Consider the following 13663-nt stretch of genomic DNA (forward strand, 5'->3'; position numbering starts at 1 on the left):
CAGATGGAAAACCTGAGGGGACCTGAGATGAAGTGCATGAGGGACTTAATGGGTGAAAACTAAAGTTGATAACTGGACTCAACATTCGAGAGGAGCTTCCCACATGAATGAGCATGCACCTGCACCAATGGACACATACCATAGTAGCCAGATGAGCCAGGCAAGACCTAGTAATGCACATGTACAATCTATTCTGTACTATCATAACTAAAGTCTATATGGTGTCAAGAGTATTATGAACATATATGATCATGATACTGTATGTCAACATATTATCATATGTTATCAAGAGGACAGTCTTCATATTCTGTATGTTTGAGGAGACGAAATGCAGAGCAAGCAATAAGACTTGCACCTTTATATTTGAATGAATAACTTTGCAGATTCATTATATTACATTGATAGTCCAGTGAAGCGTATAACCCTACAACCTTATGTGAAGTGTAAACTGTATGTAATCCCTATGGTTGATTGTACATGGGCATTACCAGACCACCATATCCATGCTGAAGGCAGAGGTAGATGAATGCATGCGTGACAGAGAGAGGGAGGAGCCCTCCAGGGATGAGGTGGAGGTGTGGTGGAGAGGTGTGGCCATGCCATGCCCACTTACGCTTTCCATGTCCTTCAAACATTTCATAGGCTGTGTAAAACATCTGAGTCTGTGAGGCCTCTGGAAATGGGGAAAGGAGGAGGGAGGGACATGACAGGCAAACTGACATGTGAGTCTCCAGGGCAACGATGGAACACTGGCATTGGAATCATCATCCAATGCTCCTCCCACTGAGCCTGTGGCTCAATCAGTACTCAGAATGCTGTGGTCCATCCAAGTACTGCCTGGTGTTTCTTGTGCCAGTGATTTTCCAAAATGCACAAGACACAACAATACAACAGCAGAATGATCGGCAAGGAACATAACATAACTTGAACGCAATAGGCACCACCTTTCACATCATGTATTCAAAGTATTCAAATCGTTTCTCCAATTCAGATCTAAAGCCAAATAAGGAAATATAATTGGGGTATTGGGAACACTAGCCCATGTCTTCAAAGAGATCTGTCAATTTTCTGGGATTTAGAGGCATGCAACATTGAGGTCCTCTGATTCAGACATTACATCCCATGCAGACTAAAGAGTAAGAGGTGTCTTTTTTATGATGGTCAGAGATGGTGCTATTGCATTCATAGTTTTATATATTCACAATCATTACATACTTACCCTTGGATACAATGTTAGTAATTGTGTGATTTCTGGGACATGGTTCTGTGGATATTGGTTAAGATAGAGGGCATATCACCTTGGAGATTGTGTCATTGTGTTCATACAACATACAGTGCTGTGTTGAAATGTTTGCTTTGCTGTATAAAACGTATTACTGATATGAACTATGGTCATTTGCTGGTGTAACAGTGAATGTGTCTACTCAGTGAGAGAACCTGTGGATTTAAAGTCAACTAGTTCTACTTCACAAACATGCACAGAACACAATGAGACAAGAACACAACAATGAAAACGGTATGGTCGGACTGATTACAAACAAGCACAAAGAGAACTGAGAGCCACACACAAAACATGCATGTTAGTCGTTATACAAACTAAATTAGTTGTAAAAACTTTACTTCCATTGATTGAACCATTCGATTTGTGTTTAGAATGGTTCTCAAGAATGGTTCTCTTTAATGTTTTCAACCATATACAGCTTGTGGTTTAAACAATGGTGGGTTGGCTTATCCTTGACAAGTAGGTCATAGTGAAGAAGGGTCTGATAGTCATTAATGCCATTACATCGGCACCTTACAATTAGTTGATTTACAATACATCCAAAAGTAATTCCATACGAAGGTCTGGTGCCTTGTACCCTGAGGGTGGTAATATATTCTGTTCCATTGAAGTCTCACTCTGCATGACTCTGTGTCATATCTTTGGTCTATATCATTACTTTAATAAAATTTATATTTTTCTCAAACATTTTCACAGTTAAGATAAATAAAATACATTGTGATATTTGTATGGTACATCAGTTAGGCATTAAAAAGAAATCAAATCAGTACATAGTATAGTGTACAATAGAATGTATTTGAAACAGCACCTTTGGATATCTAGATTATTTAAATACAGTGTAAAATAATAGTTATAAAAGTTGAAATGAAAAGTTCAAACTGAAATAACATAGTAGCATGCTGAGGCATCTCAAACTGTGTGTGGATTGCGTCTTCTGTCTCTATCGGCACACCAGTGAGATTTGAATAGGCATATTTCAGCCACCGAATCTCTCTTTTTTTCTCTTAATAAGATACTTTATATCAACAACAACAAAATATATTTAAACAATGTTTGACGAGAAACATTTAAAACATAAAAATGCACTGACAAAACATTGAAAATTATTATAAACTTTTGATCTGTTCTCAAAATAATTGTAAACCATGCTTTTATCATGTAAGTAAACGCATGAGTACTGCCTATTCTCTAAAATCAATTACTATCTAACTAATATATCACTATATAAATCAAGGTATGTAGTCGTTAGTTAACTTTTATCCAATTTGATAGTACAGTCAAAATATACTATGTTTGGATAACATTTAGGTTTAAAAAAGTGAATCAATGAAAAAATATGATTTGCCCTTGATTTAAAAAATATGAAAATGTTGAACTGCAATAAAAAATCTATGCAACACGTGTGACATACGCAAGTTGATTTGTGAAAGCATTGAAATCAAACTAGTTTCAATGATCTTTCAAATTTCAAGTCAAATCTTCAACACATTTTCTTTTAGTCTAATTAACACTTACTGGATAGTACGATGCAAAACAAGACGCCTTACTTACTATTGGCAATGCAATGCCTTGAACCCTCTTACTACTCAGATCCAGATAACAGACAATAAAAGCAGCCATAGATAGATATACTACTAACCTAAAGTTTAAAGTTCAACCACAGGTATCTTCACCTGCTACAAGGCTGATAGCACCATTGTCAACATTAACATTCATCAAAACAATCAGGAAAGTAACAAAGGATCTGGTTTTTAAACAGAGTGTGATTGCTTCTGTTCCTGTGTGACGATAGGGATCGTGATGGGGTAAGTAGACTCAGTACAGTCCTTTTACTATACTGTAAAGTACATTTATGTCCCGGTGGTGATAGACTGAAGTCCTTTTTGAATGTCGGTCCCTCCCAGTCAGTCACTAATCACCCATTTTGTCATCCATGTACCTCATCAACCACTACAGCTCAAGGAGAAACCACCACCAGTCCCAGCCAGGGTTGCAGACTTCAGGAAAGATACCAAATAACCAACACCCTGCTAGTAAGGAAATCTGCAGTGGCAGAAACTAGTGTTCAAGTGATTGAAAAGTTACCAGACCACCACCACTACCACTACCACCACTGATTACATGAACCCCTCTTATGACAGCAACAGCTAGAGATCAGAGCGGAGATATCACTGATGGCAACAGAGACCCAATTCAAAGGATTGATCAGTCATCACTGAGTAAGTATTAAACCAAGAAGCAACTTGAAAATGAATAAACTGTATTCCACTGGGCAAAACAACCTTCTTTGGTAAATCCATTGGGGGTGGTGACAGTGCATAGTAACTAAATCTACTTGAAACTCTTCAGTGGGAGATATCTTTGGGCTTTGGTAGCATTGAGGACTACTGTATGCTATGATTTCTTGGACAAACCATACACATATCTTACAATTATGGACCTTTTCATTATTTTGTATTATAAAATAATTATAATATCCACAAGCTGTATATTGCCCCTGGAACCATAAAGATTTTATACAGAGTAAGAAGGTCAAATCATTGTTAGAAAGACAGAGACACCAACATCAGAAAAAGGTAGCGTAGAGAGAGATTTGAAGGGTTTGACATGAGAGAGGTTGTCTGAGTTTAGAAAGTGAGAGTTGGGAGTCGGAGTGACAGGGTTATGCTGTTTGCCAGAAGCTAGGGTGCGGACAGATAAACACATTTAAAGCAGTGCATGATATAGGGGGACGGAGGCAAAGCCAAAGCAAGCAGGGGCATGCCCCATTCGAGGAAGGGCTGAGGAAAGGAATAGAGCTTGTAGGGTGGTATATAGAGGCTGATGGCTAACAGTATGATGGCGCCTGTCTGGGATCACGAACCTGGCACGTAGAGGACGGCAGTGCCCTCGTCCATGGCAAACATGTTAGAGCCTGTACACACGTAGATGCCAGCGTCCTCAGGCTGGACGTTCTGGATGGTCAGGATGCCATTGAAGTCCATGGCTCTGTTGGGCAGCTTGCCGTTACCCTGCCGGGTCCACACCAGGGTGTAGGCTGGAGACTGGGAGGGGAGGGGACAGATGGGTACAAGATATGAAGTAAACACAAGTAAGAGAGAAAGCAATGCAACAGAGGGGCCAATACAAGGGGGACAATTGTGTAATAATATACTAAACGGTTTAAAGGTTTTCTACCATTTTCTCTCATGGGCAAATGTATTAAGCACAATGCCAACCATCCAATATATATACAAATAAACAGAATTGATTGTGTTAATGTCTCCATGTTGGAAGCTAGTCCTACCTTGCTCTTGGCTGTGCAGATGAAGCTGACTGCTGCTCCAACTGTGACACTCTGTGCTTTGGGCTCCTCGATGGTCACTTCAATGGGTTTGGATAAGACAGCTGGAGAAAGGGACAGAAACCATTCGGTAAACATTCAAAAGCCAAAAAATGTATTACTTACTGTATCTCAGCTTCAACCATATTTAGCTGGAGCCAAAACGTCCCAAAAAAGCTTAAAAGTTCAAGCCAGTTTAACTACTCAACAACTGACTAAGATCACTGAAAAATTAATCACAAAAGTATTGGAAATGCAACATTCAGTAAAATGTAAATGATTTAACAAGTAGTACTTCTGACGACGATTTCAGCGCGGCTCCTGTTGGTGTTGCGTTGGTCTCTGCAGGTACAGACGTAGATGCCTGCGTCACTGGGCTGAACACTGGGGATATGCAGCTCCTCTCCTGAAAGAACAGGTAGGAATATAGAATTACCTTACGTTAACATGGGGAATGGACTCGTACCTCAATAGGCTCTCTCCTACAGTTAGTACTGGATGTTTCACCAGTATAAGGTCTTTACTGAGGAGTATATACTGTAGGTACAGCTATATAAGACTACATGAGTGTATGTATTGCCATGTCAAACACTCCACTAACAAGACCTGATCTGTCCAGTATACTTTACCTTGTCTGCGTCTGTCGGCGCTGTTGGTGATGGGACGTCCGTCCTCCCTGGACCAGTAGTAGTAGTGGGGAGGAGAGCCGGTCACCTGGCACCGCAGGGTCACAGGGCTGCCCTGGGCCACCAACACCCTCTCAGGGTATACCTTCACCACCAGAGAGGCTGCCACTGCTGTGTCAGAGGTTAAGGGTCAAAGGTTAGTTGGCAATGATCACAGAGAGCCACTCTTACTGTTACAGTAGAGTAGAGTATTTTATTTATTATTTTACTAGGTAGTCCCATTGGGTCCAGAATACCTCTTTCCCAAGGGAGACCTGGCCAAGTATGGGGAAAATACATTTCTGTGCAGCTCTTTTGCTGACTGCATTCACTTACTGTTGAATGGACGACACTTAATCCTGTCCTGTGGATTTCCAACATATCCAGGTGCACAGCTGTGGAGTAAAACCGAGGATCATAACGAGTCAATGTGATGACAGACTGACAGACAATGGTGGAATGCCACAGAGAGGACATTGAAAAGTTAGTCTGAATAGAGTAGCCTGGTCCTAGCTCTGTCTCTGCTGTATGGCCAACTCCTATGATCACTTAGCATGACAATGGCCACAGGAGTCAACAGGACAGCACAAACAGATCTGGGACCAGGCTAGAATAGAGAGTTAAAGTAGAGTTGTGTCAGCTTACCGTTCACAGTACTGGCCAGTGTATCCAGGCTGGCAGGCAGTGCACTGATAACCACCGTTACCCAGGCTCTCACAGATAGGGGAGAACCTGGAAAACACACAGAGAAGAAAGATGAAGTACAGTATACTTAATTCAGCATTATAAACTGGGTGGTTCGAGCCCTGAATGCTGATTGGCTGACAGCCGTGGTATATCAGACCGTATACCACTGGTATGACAAAACAGTTATTTTTACTCTTCTAATTATGTTGGTAATAGCAATAAGGCACCTTGGGGGTTTGTGGTATATGGCCAATATACCACTGCACATTGCGTCGTGCATAAGAACAGCCATATACCACACCCCCTTGGACCTTATTGCTTAATTATAATATCAACTTGGATCTGTTCCAAGTATCGGTGGAGGGCATAGCCAAAAAGATATGAGAGGTAAGAGATATGAATGAGATCATTTAAAATGCAACACAAGACAAAAGTCAGTGCGAGTGTTAGTGCGAGCATTTATGCACGCGTCTATGTGCGTAACAGCTCTCTGTTGTAATGTACGTAGCCTACTCACTGGTTGTCAGGGTCTGTGTGGGGGCAGGCACAGGGCTGGCAGTCCTCTGGGGTTCCAGCGGTGGGGTCCCCAAAGAAGCCCGGGGCACACTGCTCACACAGCGCTCCCTGGGTGTTGTGGAGGCAGCTCTGGGGGCAGACACTCAGATCTTATTCAATGTACTGATTTCAAAACAACCGTTATCTTCTACCAGCCCTCTAAAAATAAATTTGATCTCAACGAGACTAACCTAGATAAATTAAGTTTAAATCAATGAAGTGAAAATTGAATGAAAACAACTGCCTTAAAGAGATTCTCCGGGCTGCATACCGTACAGATGCCAGTCTCTGGGTGGCAGGAGTCAGAGTGCCCGTTGCACTCACACAGCTCACAGTGGCCCAGGTACAGGCCACCTCCGGTTCGGGTGTAGCCAGGAGCACAGTCCTGGGGGAGAGGAGGTACAACTTTCATCACACATCATCACATGGACTTGACACGCTAAGGGCGGGTTTCCCGGACACAGAGCCTGGTCCTCCTTTGAACATGCTTTCTCCGGGAGTAAAAAATAATTATGTTGAGTGTTCAAATGTACATAAACATAAGATTGAGGTTAATTAGTCAATATTGCCACCTGTGGCAGAGAGAGAGAGAGAGATAGATAGAGATCCTCTTACCTGACAGGAGAGTCCCTGGTAGGCAGGCGGGCAGCGGCACTGCTCCACCTCTAGAGCCTGAGCCAGGCCACTGTAGTTGGGTACGGGCACCTCCATGCTGACCTCGGAGATGCTGGAGGACCTCATCTCTGTGTAGTAGGAGGCCCGCACCAGGATGTCATCCAGGTCAGCCAGCACCATCATCAGGTGTTCCCGAGTGGCAGGCATGCCATCTGGACGACGCCAGTTTTCCTACAGGAGAGAGAGAGCAGAGTTAGGTTAATACTATGCTATTACTAGGATACTAGGGTGACCTGTGTCAATGAGGAATGGATGGTAAAGGCTGCAATCAAATTGATAGTTGGGGACAATAAAGTTCTATTGAATTGAATTGATAAAATGTAGGTAATCTGTACTACTGTAGAACACTGACCTCTCTGAAGACAACCTCAAACTGGCGGGACTCTCTTGTCCCCTGTCCCCTCTGCCATGGCTGGCGTGCCACCAGCGTGATGTCATTTCCCTGTGGGCAACAATGACAAGGAGAACCAATCAATGACAGGTGAATGGATGCAACCACAATACATGGAAGTGATTTCAGTTCATAACTTGTGGGATGGAGTGTGCTATGTATGGATGCAGCAATAGAACATGAAAGTGAATGAATTAAGTTGGTAACTTTGGTGCATTAGCTACTTACAATAATCTGAACGTCAGCGTCTTCGATGGCTGTTCCTCTAGGTCCTGCTACGTAGGAGATGGTGTACTTCAGCTTACCGCCGTAGGAGCTCACCTATAACATGGGTAAAGGTAAAGAAATTAGGCTGCATACTACATTTAACTTTGTTGGTGAGCCTTTGAGTGTTACATCGAGACATTCAAACAAATATGACTATAGGCCTATAACATTACAATGTTTCAGGAAGAGGTAAACGAGTGAATCTATGATTACATCTATTACAGAGAGATTTCATATCCCAATCTGTCTTTCTATTTCTTTTAGACATGAATCGTTTCCAACACCAAATGAGTCGTGCCTGACCTCCCACCACATATAGAAGTGATTATATAAACAGGAACTCCAAACTCCACAGGGTTGTCAGGTGGTGCTGCCCTTTCCTTCCCCAGCCCTGCTCTGAAGGTTCAGTTGGAGGGGTGGGGTGGTTCTGTCTGTGGCCCTGGAGTTAACCGGAGGGGCAAAAACCCAGGCAGGGTGCAGGAGGGCTGGGTTTGGCTCGTACTGTTACCTTATCCCCTTTGAACTGATCTGGGAGCTGCCAGTAGAGGGTGTCATCCGGGTGCAAGCTGAAACCTTTGTAGACCAAAGCGTACTGGGGCAGAGCAGGAAGGAGAGGCATGAGAGAGTAAGCCAGAGACAGAGATCAAAAGATAAGCAAGGAGAGAGATAAAGGCATCACAAGCAGGCAAGCATGACAGAGTTAAGTAGAGCAGACCTTTAGAGAAAGGGTTTACATTTTGGTCCTCTACTACTTAACTAGTACTTGGTGACAAAGTGAGACTCACACCATGCATTGACTGGCAACTAGAACAACAGATTCCAGTGTGTGTAATGGGAATATCACAGCTTGTTAAGGTGACTGTGTGACGGGTGAATATAATTACAGATCCAGTACTACTCTTTAAGTGGACAATTACAGAGTACGACTTTAACAGCAATTAGTGGGCACTCGGTGCTTTCCAGAGGAAAATGCCTCCCTGGTTAGCCATGGAATTTACACACACACTGCCCTTTTCAGCCCAATCTTCTCTTTCTTGTTCTTTTGAAATAGACTCAGGCAGCTAATACTTTGCCAATACTATGGTGAACTGTACAGGATAACCCTGTGAAATATGAATTATGTTATCGCATGGAAGGTGGCAGTTTCCTCTGTGTGTGCCAAGGGCAGGGACATGCGTTCAGTCAGTCAGACAGTCAGTCTATCAGTCAGTCAGTCAGACAGTCAGTCAGTCAGTCAGTCAATCATCACACAGTCAGTCAGTCAGCCATTCGCCTGTCCATCAGCCAGTCAGCTAGCCGACCGGCCAGCCAGCCAGTTAGTCAGTCATTTAGTCAGCCAGTCATCAGTTAGTCAGTCAGGCTGTCACTGTCATGTCTACCAGGCTGGAGACCCCAGCAGGTCTGGGGCCACTGGGAGCACTAGGAGGACCCACTATGTTCTTCGTCCCACGCGGTTTAGTCTGTCAACAGGACCAGGCCCAAACAGAGAGTAAACCAGTCAGCAACGACCACAATAACACATATGGATGAGCTAAATAAGTTTGAATGTTTGAGGGTTTCTCCGAGGGGTTATTTTATATGTACCTGGAGTCGAGGGGAGGGGCCGGGGGAGGCTGGCTGAGGCCTAGTAGGCCGTACCAGGGAGGAGATACCAGAGGGGGAGGAAGAGGGATAGTGGGGCCTCAGGTGGGTACGAGACCCAGCACGATAGGAGTGGCTGGGGATCTTCCTCTCAGAGGAAGAGGAGGAAGAGGAGGAGGAGGGAGGGAAGGGAGGAGAGCCTTTGTCGCCAAAGTTGGAGATCATTTCCCAGATCTCATCATCCAGCTTCTTCACTTGTTCCTGGGGGAGAGGATAGGGGGGCAGCAGATCTAGTAACCAAAGGACCAGTCAGGAGAACAGGGCTCAGGGGGGTTCCAAAAGAAGACCTCCCATCATGTAAGGTAAGAGACACACCAAGCACTGGGCTCTTTGGGAGTAGGTAAGGAGACATGCTGTCCTGCTCTTACCAGGGCTACACCCCTGTGGTGTGTACACAACTTCACTGACTGGGGCCGGTCAACTTTCTAGTTTCTACAATCCTAAAACAGGGATGTCTTTTACGCAAAACATACAAAATCATCCACACATGTCTGCAATTAGACACAACATGGCTATCTTCTCTTCACATTCCTCACATGCTCATTGAGGTCTGTTTGCAATACACACATGCCTTTTTACGACATGCATCTGGTACATTTACTGTCAATGTGCTGCAGTTGCATTCATGCTTATATCTACCATGCTACCGTAAATGTTCAGTCACATATCTAAGGGTGTTGGTATTATCTTTCAGTAATGTCATGGAAAATGACATCCCAAAAGGCAATCCATATTAGGGGAAGGAGGTCACACTGTGTGAGGGGGATGGTTGGTTTCTATTGTTGTCAGTAGACGTGCTGTATGGATGTAACAGTGAGTGGCTAGACTACAGTAGGAATACCTGGCTAGCTCTTTTGGACCTGGAGGTGCCATTACCCTTCAAAGACTTCATTAAGACCCAAATGGACGCATCCTTCCTCAGTTGCTCCTCTATCCAGGGAGAGTCTCTCTAGTTTTGTGAACAAAGCAAGGCTCCTGTGATCACTTTCTACTTTCCCATGGAGGAGCCAGTGGAAGACTTTAGAACTAGAACTAATGGAAGACTTTAACATTACACTTTAGAACTAGAACTAATGGAAGACTTTAACATTACACTTTAGAACTAGAACTAATGGAAGACTTTAACATTACACTTTAGAACTAGAACTAATGGAAGAGTTTAACATTACACTTTAGAACTTTAGAACTAATGGAAGACTTTAACATTACACTTTAGAACTAGAACTAATGGAAGACTTTAACATTACACTTTAGAACTAGAACTAATGGAAGGGTTTTAGAACTTAACTACTGTTTATGGTCACAGTAATGAATCATAGATGGATGTCTGCAAAGCTCCTTATGACTCATTCACTGCTGTACAGTTAAGTATATCTGAGTCATCCACTATGTGAATGGTCTATTAAACAGAGTGCATTTTAAGTAAGCAATTTTGTGTAGCGTGTAACCTACCATATTCTATCAACATACTGTCAATAATGTCTATACATCCCATCACACATACTGTAAGTTTGTTCAATACAGTGGCCAGACCAAGAATGGACAGTTTGGTTCGTCACATCCGGTGGAATATTCTAGCGGATTTGTCTGTGGGGCTTTAAAAGCAGGCGCGCTGAGAAGTAGACTGAGATGCTTTTGAGAGGTGAACCATTGAAACGTTATTAGGATGCGATAAACAGCCACTTTGAACACATGAAGAAGTAACTATTACAGAAGAGAGATTTATTTGCACTATTGCAGCATCATCTTTAGGTCATTCCAGGTAAGTAAGACTGTTTAAACTATCCTCATATCAGAATACATAGGGTGCAGAAAACCGATTGTTGTCGCCCATATGCAATTATTATAAGCATTTCAGTCAACTCCATATTAATGCCCATGATTTTGGGATGAGATGTTCGACAAGCAGGTGTCCACATACTTTTGGTCATGTAGTGTATACTGTATATTATATATATATATATACACTACCAGTCAAAGGTTTGGACACACCTACTCATTTTCTACATTGTAGAATAATAGTGAAGACATCAAAACTATGAAATAACACATATGGAATAATGTAGTAACCAAAAAAGTGTTAAACAAATCAAAATACACTGCTCAAAAAAATAAAGGGAACACTTAAACAACACATCCTAGATCTGAATGAATGAAATAATCTTATTAAATACTTTTTTCTTTACATAGTTGAATGTGCTGACAACAAAATCACACAAAAATTATCAATGGAAATCAAATGTATCAACCCATGGAGGTCTGGATTTGGAGTCACCCTCAAAATTAAAGTGGAAAACCACACTACAGGCTGATCCAACTTTGATGTAATGTCCTTAAAACAAGTCAAAATGAGGCTCAGTAGTGTGTGTGGCCTCCACGTGCCTGTATGACCTCCCTACAACGCCTGGGCATGCTCCTGATGAGGTGGCGAATGGTCTCCTGAGGGATCTCCTCCCAGACCTGGACTAAAGCATCCGCCAACTCCTGGACAGTCTGTGGTGCAACGTGGCGTTGGTGGATGGAGCGAGACATGATGTCCCAGATGTGCTCAATTGGATTCAGGTCTGGGGAACGGGCGGGCCAGTCCATAGCATCAATGCCTTCCTCTTGCAGGAAGTGCTGACACACTCCAGCCACATGAGGTCTAGCATTGTCTTGCATTAGGAGGAACCCAGGGCCAACCGCACCAGCATATGGTCTCACAAGGGGTCTGAGGATCTCATCTCGGTACCTAATGGCAGTCAGGCTACCTCTGGCGAGCACATGGAGGGCTGTGTGGCCCCCCAAAGAAATGCCACCCCACACCATGACTGACCCACCGCCAAACCGGTCATGCTGGAGGATGTTGCAGGCAGCAGAACGTTCTCCACGGCGTCTCCAGACTCTGTCACGTCTGTCACATGTGCTCAGTGTGAACCTGCTTTCATCTGTGAAGAGCACAGGGCGCCAGTGGCGAATTTGCCAATCTTGGTGTTCTCTGGCAAATGCCAAACGTCCTGCGCGGTGTTGGGCTGTAAGCACAACCCCCACCAGTGGACGTTGGGCCCTCATACCACCCTCATGGAGTCTGTTTCTGACCGTTTGAGCAGACACATGCACATTTGTGGCCTGCTGGAGGTCATTTTGCAGGGCTCTGGCAGTGCTCCTCCTGCTCCTCCTTGCACAAAGGCGGAGGTAGCGGTCCTGCTGCTGGGTTGTTGCCCTCCTACGGCCTCCTCCACGTCTCCTGATGTACTGGCCTGTCTCCTGGTAGCGCCTCCATGCTCTGGACACTACGCTGACAGACACAGCAAACCTTCTTGCCACAGCTCGCATTGATGTGCCATCCTGGATGAGCTGCACTACCTAAGCCACTTGTGTGGGTTGTAGACTCCGTCTCATGCTACCACTAGAGTGAAAGCACCGCCAGCATTCAAAAGTGACCAAAACATCAGCCAGGAAGCATAGGAATTGAGAAGTGGTCTGTGGTCCCCACCTGCAGAACCACTTCTTTATTGGGGGTGTCTTGCTAATTGCCTATAATTTCCACCTGTTGTCTATTCCATTTGCACAACAGCATGTGAAATGTATTGTCAATCAGTGTTGCTTCCTAAGTGGACAGTTTGATTTCACAGAAGTGTGATTGACTTGGAGTTACATTGTGTTGTTTAAGTGTTCCCTTAATTTTTTTGAGCAGTGTATATTTTATATTTCAGATTCTTCAAAGTAGCCACCCTTTGCCTTAATGACAGCTTTGCACACTCTTGGCATTCTCTCAACCAGCTTAAAGGAGTTCCCAAATATGCTAAGGACTTGTTGGCTGCTTTTCCTTCAATCTGCGGTCCGACTCATTACATTTTACATTTTAGTCATTTAGCAGATGCTCTTATCCAGAGCGACTTACAGTTAGTGAATGCATACATGTTTTTTTAAAATGTTTTTTTATACTGGCCCCCCGTGGGAAACGAACCCACATCCCTGCCGGCCAAACCCTCCCCTATCTTGGACGACGCTGGACCAATTGTGCGCCGCCCATGGGTCTCCCGGTCGCGGCCGGCTGCGACAGAGCCTGGACTCGAACCAGGATCTCTAGTGGCACAGCTAGCACTGCGATGCAGACCAAACCATCTCAATTGGTTTGAGGTCGGGGGATTGTGGAGGCCAGGTCATCTGATGCAGCACTCCATCACTCTCCTTCA

The 13663-nt window shown here is 43.9% G+C and overlaps 1 protein-coding gene across 4 annotated transcripts in view; it reads right to left on the bottom strand.

The window, feature by feature from the left end:
- hspg2 (heparan sulfate proteoglycan 2) overlaps positions 1 to 13663 on the bottom strand; it is a 207518-nt gene that overhangs the window by 36084 nt on the left and 157771 nt on the right. For 2 of the 4 annotated variants that reach the window (XM_045207053.1, XM_041845707.2), the window contains exons 35-49: positions 9429 to 9686; positions 9224 to 9304; positions 8353 to 8436; positions 7806 to 7898; positions 7539 to 7628; positions 7127 to 7357; positions 6783 to 6896; positions 6474 to 6601; positions 5915 to 6001; positions 5606 to 5664; positions 5234 to 5401; positions 4900 to 5010; positions 4569 to 4669; positions 4146 to 4326; positions 614 to 673 (exon numbers count right to left, since the gene is read on the bottom strand). In XM_045207053.1, coding sequence (XP_045062988.1) covers positions 614 to 673; positions 4146 to 4326; positions 4569 to 4669; positions 4900 to 5010; positions 5234 to 5401; positions 5606 to 5664; positions 5915 to 6001; positions 6474 to 6601; positions 6783 to 6896; positions 7127 to 7357; positions 7539 to 7628; positions 7806 to 7898; positions 8353 to 8436; positions 9224 to 9304; positions 9429 to 9686 — 1846 coding nt within the window. The remainder of the gene's footprint in view (positions 1 to 613; positions 674 to 4145; positions 4327 to 4568; positions 4670 to 4899; positions 5011 to 5233; positions 5402 to 5605; positions 5665 to 5914; positions 6002 to 6473; positions 6602 to 6782; positions 6897 to 7126; positions 7358 to 7538; positions 7629 to 7805; positions 7899 to 8352; positions 8437 to 9223; positions 9305 to 9428; positions 9687 to 13663) is intronic. The other 2 variants (XM_045207055.1, XM_045207054.1) reach the window with 1 other exon arrangement.

This window comes from Coregonus clupeaformis, chromosome 24, assembly GCF_020615455.1.
Source record: "Coregonus clupeaformis isolate EN_2021a chromosome 24, ASM2061545v1, whole genome shotgun sequence".
In the NCBI taxonomy this organism is placed as follows: domain Eukaryota; kingdom Metazoa; phylum Chordata; class Actinopteri; order Salmoniformes; family Salmonidae; genus Coregonus; species Coregonus clupeaformis.